Source organism: Vipera berus, assembly GCF_964194415.1.
Source record: "Vipera berus genome assembly, chromosome: 13".
Taxonomy (NCBI): domain Eukaryota; kingdom Metazoa; phylum Chordata; class Lepidosauria; order Squamata; family Viperidae; genus Vipera; species Vipera berus.
The window spans coordinates 1,518,545-1,537,727 of record NC_138216.1 but is presented as its reverse complement, the minus strand read 5'-3'; the positions used below and the strand labels follow the sequence as shown (position 1 = coordinate 1,537,727).

Sequence of the window (19,183 nt, the reverse complement as noted above, 5' to 3'; positions counted from 1 at the left end):
TATTAATTACTGTTTTCTTTTTATGGTATTTTGTCTGGCTTAGTTGAGTGTCTTTTAAAAAAAAAACTATTTATTTAATATGCTTGTACTGTGTTTTATATCTAAGCTGTTTACTTAAGCCTGGCGCCAAAAATGAGTGATTTGGCAGCAATTATATCAGCGGCATTTAACCCTTTTGCTGCATCCCTTCTCCCCCAGACGATCATCTTCTTTTGTCATTGGAGAATTCCCAAGCCGATGTGTTTCCCCCCCCTTTATTTTTATTGGAAGTCTTCTCTTTGAACATTCAACAATGACTTAGCAAAAGAGTTACAGCCAGTCAATGAACTTGCAAGAAAGTTAAACTTTCTTTGTAGCTTCCCGCTTTTCTCATACTTTTCGATCAAGCCTCAAATCTTTTTATGTCCCAGATCCTTTCCCCAGCTCTCCAAGTCCACAGGATATGTGGGGAGGGAAAATGGGATGAAATAAAAAACTTGAAAGGATTGTGGTTGTGAGAACTAGGGGGCCTAGGCAGAATTTGGATAGTAAATTCATTTTGGTCCTCTGACTTTGCCACACTTGTTTGTTTGGGGTTTCTTCTCAGAAAGATATCTCTTTTTCTTCCTGCTTATTTCCACCATGTTCTGAGAAAAGAGAAGCTGGTGGTTTATCAACTTTGGACTCGCATTGTGAAGTCTTCATGTAAAGGGCTAAGTTGCCCAGTTTCGCATCCTTGGAGGTGAAAACCACCTTGAATTGGAGGCCAATTCTGGTCTCCATTCTTGACCATCCTGCTAGAGACTTGAACATTTTTGTTATTCACATCTGGCTTGAGCACCATTAGACTTTCCTCAGATATCTCAGTCATACCTGGACTACTTTTTGGAGCCACTGGTGGCTTGGGGATTGCAGGTTTTGCTTAAAACACCAGGATCCCAAATCCCAACCCTTGGCCAAGATGATAGGTGGGGTACCCCAAGGCTTTGCCTTAGGCCCCCTACCCAAATTTCCTTCCAACTCTGTCATTCTGTTATTCTGATATCTTGAGAAGGGTGAAAACCCATCTAGCTTACTCATCTAATGACATTTTTATTTCTTCCTGTGGGCAAAGCAAGGTGTGAAGTTCCACGGCTAGAATGAGAGCAGAACACTTGTCAGGCCTGCTTTGAACTTTCTCTTGCTCTTGCCATTCATGAGACTTCTCCCAAGACTCTCTGATCTCTGCCTGCAGTCTTAAGCGCTAGAAACCTGTTTTAAAACCAGCTAGGATGACGTATCATGTCCCAGGACCCATATATTCCATGACTAGGGAATTGAAGACAACTCTGCAGCCTTGAATATGCAGACAGAGGAAGCTCTAGAGCAGTGTTTGTCAACCTCAGCAACTTTAAGAAGGGTGGACTTCAAGTCCCAGAGTGTCCCAGAGCTGGACAGCCAGGGATTCCCCTAGGGCCTGCCTCTCAGACCTCATTTTACAAGCTGTCCTTGCATGAGATCATCTAGAGGCTTCAGAAGTCCCTGCTTCTTCCATGCAGGCTGTCGCATAGAAGGTAGAGGAGAAGGCAGAAGGAGCAGGACTATCTGGAAATGGCTAATTATGCCCACCTTTTCTCTAGCCTGTGCCACACTTGTTTGTGTACACTCACTAAGGTGTTCGTGGTTTTCTGCTGGGGGTGTCTGTTAAGCTGTGATTAATAAAGCTCTGATGACCTCAGATCCTTCATTTGGTTCCTCTTGCTGCTGTTAAATTGGCCTTTAACTGGATGACCCCTTGTTGTCTCCCTTGCATCGCTCCAGTTCTCTAAAAGCTTAATGTCTACGGAGATTCTCAGTTCTCTAAAAGCTTGGCACCGGCATAATGAAACTGGACGCTACGTAGATAAATATGTTTATAGCAGTTGGGTTGATGGGTTGAGATGTTTGAAAAGAGGCGTCTCATACCCAGTAAACCCTTCGCTCTTCTGGCGCTCCAGAAGCAGACAGGGACCTAAGCCTGTTCTTCATCCATCAAGGCTATTAGTGTCTCTCCCGATTAATAACACTCTTCTTGGCTCTGGAGCCTCATTAATATTACATTGTTTGGGGCTGGTCGTCTTCTTTAAAGCGAAGTCAGGGAGCAGCGAACAGAATTTAGATCAAAGGTAGGCCCACAAAGAGAGAAAATTCCAACTTCTCCTCGAGGATACAAAGAGAGGCGTCTTGAGGGGTTGGCAAACCCATTGAAGACCCTCTTGGATCCTCCATAGCAGGGAGTCCCTTAAGGGTGGAGCCACAAATGAGGAGGTCCTCGCCGGGGTGGCTTCAGATAGGTCCATCAGTGGTAGCGTAAGCCAGAACTGCATCCACCGATGGCTGATGAAAACCTGGAGAGCTGTTCTGGTGGAGACTTGTGGTGTTGTTGGTGTTGTTGGTGGTGCTGTTGTTTTGTAAAACAAAAGCAACATCTGGAAAGAGTCCCAGAAGCAGCAAGACCAGCGTTGGAGTTCAGAGGCAATGAAGCCATGTTTTTTATTTGTTTGTTTATGTATTAGAGTTGCAATCAAGCAATTAGTTACCTTCCAGGGGGGAAATCGCGATCGTCATCAAGCAATTCCCGGTGGTATAGGGAGAGGAATGCAAAACAGACAAGCACATCTACAGTAGAAGGACGCGCTAATTGCAAAAATCAAAATTCATAAAATCATGTCAACAAATCTGTGGCATTCCCTCAATAAATTAACCTCAAGACAGCCCTCCAGTAGAGCAGCATTTTAACTTTGGTTAGGAAAGAAGAGTGATGCTGGGTCTAACCTAGCTTCTGGAGATGATCTTTTTGGGCGAGTCGATTCTATTTGAAATAGGGAGCTCTAGAGTTCTGGGTCCAGCTTCGTATGGGCACTCTACCAGCTAAATCTCCAATGTAACTTGGGGAAGACACCCATGAAAAGTATAGTGCAATAATCAAGTTGCAAGATGGGTTCCTATAGGGCAGGGGTAGGCAACCTTGGCTCTTTTATGCCTCGTGGACTTCAACTCCCAGAATTCCTGAGCCAGCATAGCCCGTTTCTTCATGATGTGAAGAGTCTCCATTTCACTTTTGTAGAGGTTGGACCCAATCCAATGCTGTAGCACGGACAGGTTAGGAGGGAAAGATCTGGACCTAGAGAGGGAATTGCCTAGAAAAAATATATATCTGTGTATGGTGTCTTGAGTGCCAAGGAACAAGAATAGATCAGTTGTCTGCAATCATTGGGTGCGTAATTCTCGGAGAAGAAAAGATGGTAGAACTTCTGAGCAATTAAGGGAAGGTCACCTCCACCCATGATGGACTAACTGAGCAGTCCTTTTCAGAATAACAGAGTTGGAAGGGAGCTTGGAGGTCTTCTAGTCCAACCCATCCTCAAGCAGGAGACCTTACCATTCCTGGCAAGTGGCAGTCCAAAGAAGTCCGTAAAGTTCCTAGCTAACAAGTAGGTTTGGAGGTTCTGGGTGACCCTGGAGGCAAAACTTCAGATTTCTCTGCTTGGTGCCCCAGAGGGGGGCTCTTTGCCCGTCACCAGAGATTAATGTCTATGTTTAAGCCATCTCCGGATTGTTCCCTTGCCAGCCGCTCTTTCAGGTCCTCTGTTGTCTCCTCCATTTTCTATTTTTACTTCGGCAGCAGAAATAAACGGTCGCGTAGCAATGCCTCTTCCGGCCTCTCCAGGATTGTTCCTTGCACAGAGCTCGGCTTTCCAGCATCCTGTCGACAAAGGAGCCCCAGATATGCTGGGCTATGTGTACGTGTGTTTGTGCATGTGCAAGAGACTGGGAGATTTGTTCAAGGAGTTTGGAAAAGGAGAATTAAATGCACAGGCAGGGGAAGGGCTGGGGTTTCAGGGCTCGAACATCGGGTGCTTCAGAAAAACAGCCAGGCGGAAAATATTAATGGGAGGTGGTGGGCTTCCCACAGACTTTCTCTGCGGACCGGGAGGGACCAGAGGCCTTTCCCCACATCTGATGCCCCTAACAGGAAGCAAGAATCCCCTCTGCACGAGTCAAGGAGTAAAGATAGGAACTGCCTTGCTTTTGCTACCCCTTTGAGCAGTGTTCATCCTTTCCCAAAAGGAAACAGGAGACCTTGTCATTGGTTGTCCACAAAAGATCAGCCCCGAGTCAAGACTTTGGCATGAATCCCCGCTGGAGAGGACCTGACCCCTGTTTGCTGTTGCTTTCTCATGTTTTCCAGTGTTGGGAACCACAGTGGGGGTGATTGTGGTCTCCAGTGTTGACAAAAACATCAACTCTCAGCAGCGAGTTAAGCGTACGCAGAAGTCCAGTCTGTTCACGTATGGTTGAACGTGGGCCTTGGAATGTTGACCAGGTAGGTTGCTAAGATGGAGCAACCGCTGGGCATGACAGCAGATGACACGTGATTTGATTGTCCCCATCAATTTGTTGGTCTACAAGGAGGCGTTCGTTACTGTTTGGGTTTGGCAATCCCAAACAGAACTAATTGTGTTGCACTAATTATGTTGAGGTTACTTCCTGCCTTCCCAGACAATGGACCTATTTGTAGAAGAGTTAAGAAGACACAGGCCCCTTTCTTTCTGAATCCCGGTTGGCAGTGGATACCTACAGATGCAGCTGTTCCTAAAATGGAGCTGCTGATTTGAATCCTGGGGGCCGTGTAGGAGACCTCTTGAGTATCTTTGAACTTCTGTCTGGTTCTCAGATGCAGAACTGGAAAGAAATGGTTGCACATCCTCTCTCTATGCTAGTCAGAAGGTATCAAAAATGCTGTTTCGGATTTGACTGTTCTCGTGAGAAACACAGGAAATGGTTTTCCATGGAGATGGATTAATTGCAGCCATCTGGTACTTTACACATCAGGATTTGGACTTTCCCAGACCTTACCTGGAGATGTAGCGGACCATCTGTTAGCAAGTGGGTGCCAATGCACAGAACTAAATATTCCTTTGTCTTTTTTCCCCTTTTGAAGACACACACAACCCTATTTACAGTGTTTTGCCTTTTCCACTAGACAATCCTGGTGTCAGCTGTTCCTCGAGCCCCGTGGAGAAACAAGTGCTGTTGACATCTCCAGGGATGTCTGTAGTGCAGGGCTCTTCAAACCTGGCCCTTTTATGACTGGTGGACTTCAACTCCCAGAATTCCTCAGTCAGGCATGCTGGCTGAGGAATTCTGGGAGTTGAAGTCCACCAGTCATAAAAGGGCCAAGTTTGAAGACCCCTGCTGTAGAGGGTTTGGAAGGTCCAGAAGTCAAGATCATGGCTGCAGCCCTATAATTGAGACCTCATCTGTTTTTCACATGTAACAGAGAGGCAGGACTTCCGATTGATATGTAGTCATGGCTGCCATCAAGCCATGTTGTCTTGGTTGACCTTGCCTGCAGAAATCTCCTTTTTAGCTCTTCTTAGCTTTTCTTCCAGACCTCCTCTACTCAAATACCCTTGGACTGTCGCTCTACATCCCAAGCGATTGAATAGTTGGTCCAACAACCAACGATAGACCGAGGCTGTTGGTGTCATTATTAATTCTTTGAACCCAGAGCAAAAAGGGAAATGCAGGGGACTTGGAGAAAGTATTTGTCTTTGACCTGCCATTAACTTATATGCTCTCCTTCTCCCTCCATTTCCAACTCAACAAGTTTCAAGTCATCTACATTTAAAGACAGATTTCACTGACATGCTTCTAGCTGGGCGTGCAATCAGCCAAAATGTTAACGGGCTGCTGGGATGATTTGCACAGGAAGGTCTTCCCCCCTCCCCCTCCCACCCCCTGTTCTCTCAGCAACCGAATCAAACAAGCTTTTTTTTTTTTTTGGTCTCAGACCATTTTTCCTTATAAGGGGATGCTTGCCTGCAACTGTGACTTGCCTGCTGAACAGCCCAGCTTCCCAATCCAAATCTCTTGCCAGCAGCCGCCTTCCAGAAGTTTTGGGATTGCGACGCTCAGAATCCTCCTCTCCAGCCCCTTCCCTCTGGATTCTGTAGGACAGTTCCCCAAACACCCACAACCTCTGGAGGAAATGACCGGAGAGCAACTCTAGCGAGACAACACCTGCCAAATCAATTCTGGAGGCATCACTCAACGTTCAACGGTTGACCCATAATTCCATCGCCAAAGCCTTGCTCTTATTGGCTTGTCTTCTGGAGCAACTCCAAACTCTTTGGCCTCATCTTCTCCGTGACAGATAACAGAGGACAAGTATGATGTCTTCTTGAAGTCTTCTCTCCTCCAGGCTAAACATGCTCATAATCTCCTACAGCTGCAGCATCAGAGAGCTGGGCTGTCTCCCAGGTGGGGGAGAGAATCTTCTGAACTCTTACCTTATTAAAGGGGAGTCCTGGCTCCATGCCAATTGAGAACCATCGATTTCAGTTTCCGGTTTTCAGACCCATCTGGTTCCCTCCCCCATAAAATGAAAGTTGCTCGGGTGGATCAAATCCAGGTTGGCTTAAGGAGGCCCACTAGTTCAGGAAGACTTTTCCAAAGCTTTGGGAAGTCCAAGAACAAAGTCAATAGTGGTCTCTCTCTAGGGACCAGATGGGGTTAAGGGGAAGCCATCCATGGCTCTTCAACCTTGTCATCCCCCTCTCTGCTCCTGGCTGGCCGGCTGTTTAGACTTGCTTCTCTGTCTTGAGTAAACTTCAAACCTCCTTTAACGTGTCCTCTGGCTGATCTCACCACAGCCTTCCTTGAAATGCTACCAGGGGAAACGGCAGGGTTGTCATCATCCCTCCAGCAAAAAGCAGATTTGGCTACTGCTTTGCTTCTTCCCCCCACCACCTCCTTCTTTCCACATGTGAATGTTGCACCGGCATCAGAAACATCACACTAAGGCATTTGTGTGGAACCTTGGTGCGGTTTCTGCTGACTAGCAGCAGATCTGGGGACGGTTTCACAGTCTTACAGAATAAGAGCTGGAAGGGACCTTGGAGGTCATCTAGTCCAACCCCCTGCTCAGGCAGGAAACCCTATGCCATTTCAGGCAAATGGCTGTCCGGTCTCTTCTTAAAACCCTCCAGTGTTGGAGCACCCACTGGTTAAAGGATCCACTGGTTAATTGTTCTCACTGCCAGGAAATTCTTCCTTAGTTCCAGGTTGCTTCTCTCCTTGATTAGTTCCTCTTCCTGAGGACCCAAGATATGAAGAGATGGAGAATGGTGGTCTCTATGACCTACGGACCGCACAGTTTGAGACAAACCTGAAGTAAGAAGCAGATGCATCCCAGAGCCCGCCGTTGTGTTTTGTGCTCTCCTTGTTTCTTCTTTTCCTCTGATGTGTCTGCAAATCTTGAAGGAACTCTTGCACCCAGGGCTTATACCATACTTCTTTTGCCTGGTCCCTGTCAGGTGCATTTCTCTGACCGTAGTGACTTATGACCAGATTTATGGTCCCCATTGCAGGTAGACGTAAGTCGAGCACTACTTCCATGTGTGTCTGTGTATATGTATTGGTTTGGTGATTGGAGAAAATTGGAAAAAAAAGACATTTGGAGTGTGTGTGTGTGTGTGTGTGTGTGTATCTTGGCAAGGGGGTGTGAGTCACGGAGATGACTTTTCAGGTGGAAACCACAGTAGAGAAAGTCGGATGTAACCTCTTCTTGGCTCAGTCTTCCTCCTGAGATAATTTTAGCCTCCGTCAATGTTGTGTCTTCTTTTCTTTTTTGGGGGGTTGGGGGTTGGGGGGGTGGATGCTGCCAATTTTAAAACCGGCATTTAAAATTACGATGTTAAGAATAGTGGGAGGTGAGCCCGTGTTTAGTTTGCTTTTTTTAAAGTTTTAATTTGCAGGATTTGGAAAGCTTGGTTTCAGGGGCGTGACGTAGCTCAGACGGTTGGTGGGGCCAAACGGAAGGCGAAGCATAGTTTGGAATGAAAACCAGGTGGGGTCGGGTGGGGGGGCAGGCTTCACCTTAAACTGCCTTAAACAAGGGACTGGGGTCTGAAATTTTGAAAGTTGTGGTGACCCGAGTACATATGTAGAGGATCAGGTTGTAGAAGTGCTTAAAAAAATATCTCTTATTTATAAATGGCTAGAGAGACACTTTTCCAAGCATGTTGAATGTTAGAAAGGAAAATATACTGAAAATAAACCATTACAATAGTCCCAAAGTGGTCCTGCCATATTTGAGAAACTCAGTTTGGAGAAACTTAGGACTGGATAGATTTTTGTGAAGCGGTGCCATCCGTGAGTGAAACATTGCATCTCTGCAACCTGTGACTGTCCCCGTTGACTTTGCTTGACATAAGATGCCTGGAAAGGTCACAAATTATGACCCCCCAGGATGGCTACAACCGTCGTAAATGCGAGATGGTTGCCAGGCACCAAATCACAATCATGGAACCGTAGGGTCGTAAGTTGGAGGGCCAGTCACGCTCTTCAGTGCTGTCGTAATTTACGGTGGCTGCTAAATGATTGACCATTAGTTGAGGACTAGCTTAAGGGGTGGTCATTCCATAGTTTCTCTTCTAACTTGCTCATTGTTCTCCATTTACTTTCCAGCCCACCACTTTGCCACAAGGAACTATCAACATGAACCAGTGTACAGATGTTGTGGATGGAGAGAATCGGACTGGACAGAAGTTCTCACTGTGCATCTTGACACCCGAGAAGGAGCACTTCATCCGAGCTGAGAACAAGGAAATCATAAGTGGGTGAGCAAAGGGCTGGGGGCAGGAAGGAGTGGGTGGGCTGCATGTGAGAACTCTTTAGAACGGAGCACCAGAAAGCGCTTGGGAGTAGCCAAAGTCTACTGTTGGGGTTGCTCCTGAGGCCATCAAGAACGGGGTTGGTTCTTCATCTAACCATGGTTGAGGAACCACCTTCTTATGGTCTTCAGGGTGCAAGTCACATGGGCTAATGTGCATGGGATGTTACTCCAATGTTGGTTCAGAGGGCATCTGGGCATATTATTCAGGCTCAGTGGCTCTCCCACAGAAAATAAGGGGGGGAAATAGAGGTAGGAGATCAGATGCTTCCAACAGAGAGCCATCATCATGGGCCACCTGTATTGACTGAACAGGGTGGTGCCTTAGATTGGTCTGGCCTCATGTCAAGGATTCTGGGCTCTTAACTCCTTGTGGACTTCAAAACAATCTTTCGCATCCTCCCAGTTGTTACAGTTGCCTCGAAGGAGACTACCTTTGTTTATCGCAGCCCTTGGTCTCCAGAAAGTGTAAGGGAGAAACACACTTCCTTTCCTGAGCTAAAGTTGGAGGCCAACTTCGGAGAAATGTTTTCTGTTTAAAGAGATGAGGAGATTTAGATTAACTCCCTTGGCAGAACTTGGTTTTCGTAAACAAACAAACAGATCACAAATAGATCCTGCCAGCCTCAAGGGTGCCCAGCCCTGGCTGACAGCATCAGGAAGCTGCCAATTATTCTTACTTATCTGACGCATGTTGGCTTAGAAACAAAATGCAGATGAATGTCTCAGAGGCAGGGGACTATGGAGTCAAGGCACAGAGGGATCCCTGCGCCAGCCTCGGAGCCAGACACACAGATCTAAAGGAGGCTGTGGCAGGGTGGCATTGTCGCTCTCTAATTTATGTTGTGCTTGCTGCTAAAAACCTGTAAATCCTGAAAAGGGATAAAGCTAAGACGCAATGGAAGTGCAAACACAGCGACAGAGAGAGATGGGCTGAGCTGAATCCAACCTGCTCAGCAAGATTGGCTGGTTCTCAGATGGGCTGCTTTGCCACCTCTTGGTAATCGGGTCCCGTCCTCTGCTTGGAGACCTGCTTTCCTGCCGAGCCCACGATTGAGTTCTCCGAGGTCCAGAGAAGACCTGGGATTGTTCAGAGGCATAAACAGTGAAGCGGGACTCGGACATACTTCCCCCCCCGCCCCCCCATTGCCCCACAGACTGTTCCATAGAAATATTGCTGGGACTACCTAAGCCGAAACTCTATTCCGTGACCCCAAAGGAACTGGATGAACTCCAGCCCTTTATGGATAAGAACCTAGTCCGAGGGTTCATTCAGCCTGCAAAGCCACGCAGGGCAGCACCCGTGCTGTTTTGAGAAAAGAAGGATGGGTCCCTCCATCTATGTGTAGATTACTAAGTGTGATTTGTGTTGAGAATGTCTACCCCTTACTGCTGAGGAAAGACATGGTGGCCCACCTAGCCAGGTGTATACCTTTCGCTACAAATGGAGTCGAGGGTCTTTCTTTCCTGAATGTCCGAGCTGGGACAGGTCTGTCGGGCAGAGCTGACATTGTTCTGAGGGAACGTATTAGGTGCGTGCTGGGGTGGCTTGTGGTTTGCTGACCTTGGGAAGAGATGGGTTGGTGCTTGCTGCTGGCTTTGGGAATATCTTTGGGCGTGGAACTCGTTGAGCAAGAGAGGGCCAGCCTTCGATGCTTTTCTGGTGAGCTTTGGACTCTGCTTTTGTAGACAGGAGATGCTGGAGCTGGTCCTGGCATCCTGCAGGAAATGGTAGAGTCACAGGTTCATCCTGCAGAGCTGTGAGAAGAAGCAGTTGAGGACGTTCTGTAGCTCCTTGGGAAAATACCATCCAGAGCATGTGTGGGGAGGAATTCAGATCTAGGGAGCCATCAGTTTGTCCCACTCAGTTGTGATACATGTGACCTGCGTGGCATTTGTGCAAAGGTTGGCCAAGAGTGAACACGCTCCTAAATTTCATCTTTTATTCTACTTGCTCTCCTTGAAATGAGCAGGAAGCATTGAGGTGAAGGTCCTTGGTGAAGGAGAACAACCAGAATTGATTTTATCTTTCTAGAGAGTCTTCCTCTCCTTTCCGTGTTCTCTCTTGCTTGCCTTGGGATCTATTTCTTCAGAGTGTCCCATTGTGTGTGTGTGTGTGTGTGTGTGTGTGTGTGTGTGTGTTTAAAGGGGGAGAGGAGCCTCCATCCGTTGAGGAAGGGGGAGCTGTTGCTCATTTTGTCTGGCTATTCCCCTTCCACTGTCCCCGTTTATTCAGTGGGGGCAATTCTCAACTTCCCTTCTTGCCTTCAGGTGGTTGGAGATGCTGGTGGTCTACCCAAGGACGAACAAGCAGAATCAAAAGAAGAAGAGGAAAGTGGAGCCCCCAACGCCACAGGTAAAAACAGGAGCACACCTGGCCTGCTTCTGATGCTTCTCATTCCTCAGATTAGGATATTTTTCCCACCACTGGTTTATAAGAATGCGGCCTTCCTTCTTTCAAGTATTATCTTCTCTAAAAGGAGGTTTTTTTAAAAACAAACCTCACTCGGTTTATGCGTAGCTTCCAGAAGCTCCTCTGTTTTCTCTCTCTACTCTGGTCAGTTTCACGTATTGTGGAATATAAATCGGGACAGGGTGCCCAAAGGGGCTTTTTCAAAAGGCAACCGGACGTTGTTGTTCTTTTCTTGAAGGCGTTTCGCTTGTCATCCGGGGAGCTTCTTCAGTTCTGACCGAATGTCAGAATGTCAGAACTGAAGAAGCTTCTTGGATGAGAAGCGAAACGCCTTCAAGGAAAAACAAAGGAAGTCCAGTTGCCTTTTGAAAAAGCATCTTTTTGGGGGGATAACCAAGCCCTGGATGACTGAGAATCTCCACAGACATTCAACACAGGACAGTGTGCTCGATGGTTGTCGATAACCGTCACTCAGGAGCACGTCTTCTAAATGACCGATGGACAATTGTTCAACTCCCTTTTTTTGAAGCTGCGAGCAAGAAAAGATTCCTGACCACTGACATGGAGTTCCATGGCCCCACGTTCTGATTTTTCCTACCAGAGATGGCCCTTGGAGATAAGACTTAGATGTGGCAGATGAGATGGAGGCTGAACGTGTCCTCTGGGGATCTGGTGACAGCTTATTTCTAGCCCTCTTTTGACTATAAATGGTAAAACACACACACACATACACGCAGGCACAGAATCTGGGCTATGACTCATTCTTTCCTGCACAAGTGTCCTACATGGAAATGTTCAGGAGAATCTTGGAGGGTTAAAGATCTCAAGCAGCTTTCTTTGGATGTAGCTGCTGGTCCCAGAGATGATGCTTAGATCAAGGTCCTCATCCTGAACCACTGAATGAACGTTATCTGATCCATTTGACAGAAGCTGCCCAGGTATTTCCTTGTCAAGCTAAAAGGATTGGATGTCCTTTGTTACTGATAGATCCGTGGTTTTTCCCAAGCTTCTGTTGTGTAACCTTTGTGCATAACCAGTTGACCCAATGTCATGGGGGAATGGGGGGCCTTGGAGTTTAATTTGGAGGACTTTGGGGGTGGTTGTGTGAACAGCGTATCCTACAAAGAAAATAGGGTTATGTTACATTCACAGGAGATTGTGTGTCTGCTTGACTGCTCTCTGGCTGAATATTTCTCTGCCTTTTAAGTGACCTTTAATTTACATTGTCAGGTCTTGAATGGGCTGCTTATACATCAGATGGAGAATTTGATCAAGGAATTGCAATAGGTTTCATGACCCAGCTAGGTGACATCATCAGTCTGAGAGGTTTGCCAACACTCCCTTCTAGCACTGATGGTGCTACCTAGTTGTGTCATGAAACGTCTGCAAGAAAAACCACCAAACTCACAGAGCATCTAGGACCCCACATTTAACATAGTAGTGCATTTAAAATATTTAGCATTTATTGAATATAATGTCCAACATCTGTTGGAATAGCATCGGTCCACAGCAACAATGGTTTTTTTTTAGCAAAAAGCATGCAATGGAATCTATGTGTAGGTTGTAGCTTTGGGATGTAAGTGTCCTGAGGTCCTTCATTTGGAGGGGTGAGCAAAATTCAGTCTAGGTAGCAGCCATTCCCCTTGCTCGTTTCTCTGTGACTGAACCTCTGTAAGCATTTTAGGGAGTTTGCCTCTGCTGAGCCAGCCCACACAAGCGTAGAGTAAGAGGCAAAGCAGTCTTAGATGGGTTGAGCCCCTTCCCCAGAGCTCTTCCTATTTTACTCTCCCCTCCCCACCCTTTTTTCAATTTTTGGAAGCAGAACAGAAAAGAGAAGGAAAAAAAAACATTGGCAGAATATTATCTCTTTCGTTTGGGGGGTTATGCTTGGTTGCCTCAGCAACCTCTTGGAAAGTTGACAGGATCTGAGCTCCTAAGCACCAAATAAGGTCAGCTGGTTTGGGGTGGGGGAGATACACCGAAAAGGGGGACTTTCCCCCCCCCCCCAAAAAAAACGGGCCCGCCTCTGGAGATGGAGGTGAGTCTCGGGGAGGCAGAAGCACGTGGTCTCAAGGAGTTTTGTGAAGCAGCAGGAGATGGAGCACGCCTGCTGGGTGCCTCAGGGAAAAATACTGGAGAAGATCTACACTACTTCCAAAAAAGGAATGCTAGGGAAAAAAGAAAGCTTGCGCTACGTAATCTTCTGCTCTTAGCTCTTTGTGTTACATTTTTTATAAGGGAGGGCAAAAGTGACCCAGGACCGTTGGAAGAGCTTGAATTGAGTTGCACCTGGAGGAGGAGAAGAGATGTTCTTCCTGGTGGACTGGTCAATGTGACCTCCAAAAGCTACCTTAGATGAGATACAACTGTTCCTCTGTCACACTCAAATCCTCGTCTCGCTCTTTCTCCCCACTCAAACAAAAGTGGGGAGAGGAATTGGTAGTTAGCTCCTCCTCCTCCTCCTCCTCCTCCTCCTCCTCCATACCACGAACCACTGGTTTGCTACGGGTGCAGTGTTGCCAGAAACTGGGAGGAAGTGCTGATTTTCAGCAAAACTGCCTGAAGTTCACTAATTCGACTCGTCTTGAGCTGCTGCTCAGCTTGCTTTGTGTTGGGCTTGAAATGACAGCCAGGACAGCGATATCGCCCGCTCTCTGCAAAGACTACATTTCCAGAAGACTATCAGAATAACCGATTTGGGAGGGACCTTGGAGGTCTTAGTGCAACCCCCAGTTCAAGCAGAAGACCCTATACCATTTCAGACAAATGACTTTCCAGTCTCTTCTTAAAAACCTCCAGTGACGGCTCACCCACAACTTTTGAAGGCAGGTCATTCCACTGGTTAATTGTCCTCACTGTTAGGAAGTTTCTCCTTAATTCCAGCTGGCTTCTCTCCTTGGTTAGTTTCCATCCATTGCTTCTTGTCCTGCCATCAGGTCCTTTGGAGAACAGTTTGACCCCCTCTTCTCTGTGGCAGCCCCTCAACTACTGGAAGCCTGCTATCCTGTCACCCCTGGTCCTTCTCTTCCCTAGACTAGCCTTGCAATTCCTGCAACCGTTTTTCATATGTTTGAGCCTCCAGTGCCTTGACCATTTTTGTTGCTCTTCTCTGCACTCTTTCCAAAGTCTTTTTTTATAGTAAGGTGACCAAACTGGATGCAATATTCATCCAGTTTTGGTCACCATCAAGAGCTGCCTGCAGGGATCCTCCAGTGTCTGAAGGGTGTCAGGATCCCAATTATTTTTGGGAAAGTCAACCCTAACTCAAGCCATGACAGCACATCTCCCCTCCTTCTTTCCTTTATTACTCATTGCCTTTCCTAAAAACCTCTCCCTCCTCTGTTGACCTTCTCCACTTCCCCTGGTTTCCCTCCATGTAGGAAAGAGCTTTCTACGTCTTTTGGGCAGTGTCCAGCCTCCCCTTCTCCTTGGGCCCAGGTTTTCTAGCCATCTCCATCTCTCTGCTCTTTCTAGACCTGAAGGGGCCGGCTTTCTGCTAGGAATAGAGCAACGTAGTCCATGACAGATGGGATCTTCTACTCTTATTCTGTAATCTTTGGACCAGATGCTGACAAGAGTTGCTCCTGCTGCCAAATTCTTTGGCCGTCTTGAGAGTCCTGGAAGTTTTGCAGCTTCCTCTTTGGAATATTGTTCCTGGATTTCTCTGCTGTTGCCTTGACGTAGCTCATCCTTTGCATCAGCTAAATTTATGTCAGGGGAAATGAACTATTTGTAGGGCTTTGAGTTATGTCTTGTCGGAGTCTGAGCTGAGCTATTTTAGCAAACCTGCTGGGGAAGCAGATTGATTGCTAATTGTATAAAAGTCAAGTTCAGTCTCTTCCATTTGATCGTTGACCAGCAAAAAACAGATCAAGAACAGCTCTTTATACTTCTTGCCGGGAAGTGAAAAGTCCTGACTCGTCCTAGCATCTCAAAGACCATCACTGCCTGAGGTCTCCAAGCTTCAGTGTCCATCATATGCAGTCTTACTCCACAGTCCTAATCTACCAGGATAGTTCTGTCAATCATACTTAAATGTTGCTGCTTCAAACGCGCTACTGATTCTCATGGGGAGGAGAAAAGAAGGGGAGAAATTGTTGTTGGGGAAGAGATGGGAAATATCGGCTGGGGAATTCTGGGAGTTGAAGTCCATGTATCTTAAAATTGCCAAGTTGAAAAAATATTGATTAAGGAAGAGGAGGTATGTTTGGTTTTTGCACCCAGCCAATTTGAATTGCAGATCCCTTCCAGGAAACAGGCTTCCATGCTGGGTGCAGAGTGCCGTGTTTAATTTTTGAAAGCATTTGCAGCTTCATTGCAATGCAGAGTTCCCGAGGCAGTTTGCAGGATGAATTAAAAGGCACTTTTCAAATGGTCAAACGGCTATCTGGTTTGGAGGCGATGCTAACCGTAGGAGCAGCTGAAGATCTTGGCGCCGAAAGGGCGAAAACTGGGGCCATCACGCTGAACAATGTAAAAAAAGAAACCTGGAGAAGGCACACTGTTATTGTGAGAATTTTGTTTTGCGTTGCTGCAAAGAATAATGCAACTTTGTGCCTTCCTTTCCCTATTTGTAAAGGCCTTTGCCTTTACAGACAGTCCTCGACTTATGAACATTTGAAGCTACAGTGAAAAAAATGACTTACAACCAGTCCTTGCACTTACAACCTTTGTGGCTCCTCCATAGCCACCAGCATTTATTTATGACAGTTGCAGCATCTCAGAGTCACGCGATTGCCATTTGCAACCTTCCCATCGGCTTCCAGGAAGCCAAGTCAATAAGGGAAGGTTAATTTGCTTAACGGCCATGTGATTCGTTTAAAGACTGCATGGATTTGCTTCACAACTGTGGAAAAAAAGCCATAAAATTGCAGGCATGGCTCATTTAACAACTGCCTCACTTAGCGGTGGAAATTCTGGTCCCTGTTACGGTTGTAAGCCAAGCCCTGCCTGTACTACGCAACACTCAAGTCTAGATTTGACAGCCACACAAGGTGAATTAGGAGAACCCGGAGCAGTGGCCGACATCTGCAGGGGGAGCATGAAAGTTTTGTGGTTGATCTGAGCCGGTGTGAGACAAAAATACAAGCCGTTGCAACGGGGTTGCCCACCACTTTCTTTTCCCTCCAGGAGCCTGGCCCAGCGAAGGTGGCAGTGACCAGCAGCAGCATCCCCGGCGCAGAGAAGATCCCCACCACCAAGTCCACCCTTTGGCAAGAAGAGCTGAGAGGGAAAGACCAGGTGGATGGGAATGTGGGCCTCAGCTCGGCGCCCGGCTCTCTGCAAGGCCAGGCGCCTCCAGCATGTTCCTTGAAGGACTCCGTCCTGGAGAGCAAAGAAGGTAAGAATGGAGTCCCAAATGTTGGTCAAACCAGAGGGCAGAGTAGAAGATCTGGGATCCACAATGTTCTTAGTTTTTGTCGTCTGATCCTTTATCTCTGCTGTCTGGATCCCCGGGCAAGAGATAAGAAGACAAGTTGCTTCTTCTAAGGCTTCCTGGTGTCCTGATTCCAGGGTTATGACTGAAGGGAACTGGGGTCCTTGCCAGAAAACAAGATAAGGCAAGTTACGGACCGGCTCGGTTGCAAAAACAGCAACTTTGAGAGGCTGGTGGGACCTAACTCAGGTGGCTTCAGGTGCCTCCAAAGAACGGGACATTCTCAACAACAGTTTCAGAGTAACACTGACCTTTGTACTGCAAGAATTCAAAGAGGTGGTAGTAGGACTCTACCTGTGGACATACAGGACTTCTCATGGGGATCTCCCTACACTTAGGATGAAGGCTGGGTTTCCTGAGGGTAGAAGTTGAACCTCAGCATTTTGTTTACTAGAGGTGTTTCCGAATCTTGAATACTTTTCTCTACCTGCAAATACTTGCCTGGGAATAAACAGGGGCATTTCTAGATTTGTCATGTCTTGGTGGATCCTCTAAGGCAACGTTTCTCAACCTTGGCAGATTGAAGAAGTTAGTAAGATGCCCTCACCCCCGTGCCCCAAGTGAGAGAGGCCAGTTCTGTAAATTTAGCAGAATAACAGAGTTGGAAGGGACCTTGAAGGTCTTCTAGTCCACTCTCTGCTCAAACAGGAGACCCTATACCATCTCAGACAAATGGCTGTCCAGTCTCTTCTTGAAAACCTCCAGTGTTGGAGCACCTACAACTTCTGGAGGCAAGCTGTTCCGCTGGTTAATTGTTCTCGCAGTCAGGAAATTCCTCCTTAGTTCCAGGTTGCTTCTCTCCTTGGTCAGTTTCCATCCGTTGCTTCTTCTCCTGCCTTCAGGTGCTCTGGAGGATAGGTTGACCCCCTCCTCTTCTCTGTGGCAGCCCCTCAAATATTGCAAGGCTGCTATCATGTCACCCCTAGTCCTCCTTTTCATTAGGCTTGACATACCCAATTCCTGCAACGGTTTGTCTCGTTCTCTCTCCTTCTCTCTCAACCTCTCCCTCTCTTCTCTTCCATGCTTTCCTCCTTCGACAGAGGAGGCTGCGGTGAACGGCGACCGCAGCGACTGCGGGCGGAAGACGCGGGTGGAGAGCGGCTACTTTTCCTTGGAGAAGACCAAGCAGGAGGTCAAGGCCGAGGAGCACCAGATGCCGAACCTGCCATCCCCGCCGAGCCCCTGCACGCCCAACCACAGGTACGGTGACCCCAAATCTCAGCAGCCGAGCGCTTCCTTTCCTTCTTCAGGTACCTGGCCAGCCGGCCGGATGGTGCACAGTTTCTCTCTCAATTCCCTGGACGTCAGAGGCTCCCGGCTCGCCAAGCACAAAGACTCCGCTGGCTGCAACGGGGCGAGGACGGAGGAGAGACGCAACGGCCCCTTTGCCTTTAAAGTCAGCCGCAAATACTCCACCCTGGCCGACGTGCCCAAGGCGATTCGGATCAGTAACCGCGATGCTTTTCAAGTCGAGCGGAAACGGATTGAGCGGAGTTCCCGAGCGCGGAGTCCCGGACGAGAAGAGGTAGCTCGGCTTTTTGGGAATGAAAGGAGGTAAGACCCAAATCCAGGTGTCGCTTTTTGACAGGCGGAGGAGGACGAAACGCTCTTTTGGAAGGGAGTTCTTGCCCAGAGAGAGAGGGGATGGTTGAACTGGGCTCCAGCTCTTCCACAGGTAGTCCTTGACTTACAACCACAGTGGAGCCCAAATTTTCAATTGCCAAGTGTGATGGTTGTTAAGTGAGATTTGCCTCACTTTACGGCCTTTCTTGCCACGGTTGTGAAGTGAATCACTGAAGTTGTTGAGTTAGCCACGCAGTTGTTAAGCGAATCTGGCTTCCCCACATTGACTTTGCTTGCCAGAAGGTTGCCAAAGGGGATCACGTGATTTGGGGACACTACGACCATTATAAGTATAGGTCAGTTGCCACAGCAGTCGTAAGTGTGAAAAAACAGTCCTAAGTCACTTTTTTCATTCTCGCTGAGAATGCTGGATTGCTGAAATAGTCGGGCCAAAACGAGACGTCAGGAGATTGCTGGTCCATCCGAGAAACAATGGCCAAAACAGAGGCCCTCTTTTCTGGATGACAGTATGGTGCCCGGAAACGTGTCCTCCTCGTTTAGTGACCACCATTGGGATCGGCAACTCATTTGTTAAATGAAATGGTTGCTAAGTGAAATTACCCTGTTATGATCTTCTTTCAACTTTGCTTTGCACGCCTGCAAAGGATGCAAAAGCAAGAACTGGTTGCAAAGTGACTTTTTTAATCAGTCACTAAATGAGGACGGTCTGCACTGCATCCGAAGCGCTCATGATGAAGAAGGGAAAAAAGATCGTTTTAAACCTTTGCTGCTTGCCCCTTTGCATCCAGACCTAGAAAAATATTTTTGAGGACATCGTGCAAGCATACATTCAAAATCTGGCCATGAAATGTGAATAATGTTCATTTCCTTAATTTTTTGTTAAAAAATAGGAGTTTCTAGCCCTCATGGGCGGGAAATAGAAGCATGCGCAGACTGGCCCTCCAATAGGACTGTAGCCCAGTGGATCAAACCTTAAAGCTCAGCATGGCTTGTGCTTTGCACCGCTTTTCCGCGGACTGCGTGGTCTTAAGCAGCTTGCATAAAATGCCGGCGCATTGCTTCTTTGCAAGCT

At 47.3% G+C, this 19,183-nt stretch overlaps 1 protein-coding gene across 7 annotated transcripts in view; it reads left to right on the top strand.

Moving 5' to 3' along the window:
- The window catches only part of MPRIP (myosin phosphatase Rho interacting protein), a 69,134-nt gene that overhangs the window by 15,025 nt on the left and 34,926 nt on the right, over window positions 1-19,183 (top strand). For 4 of the 7 annotated variants that reach the window (XM_081338009.1, XM_081338012.1, XM_081338008.1 and 1 more), the window contains 4 exons: window positions 8,473-8,624; window positions 10,949-11,033; window positions 16,221-16,431; window positions 17,568-18,081. In XM_081338009.1, the coding sequence (XP_081194135.1) occupies window positions 8,473-8,624; window positions 10,949-11,033; window positions 16,221-16,431; window positions 17,568-18,081 (962 nt within the window). The remainder of the gene's footprint in view (window positions 1-8,472; window positions 8,625-10,948; window positions 11,034-16,220; window positions 16,432-17,567; window positions 18,082-19,183) is intronic. The other 3 variants (XM_081338013.1, XM_081338014.1, XM_081338011.1) reach the window with 1 other exon arrangement.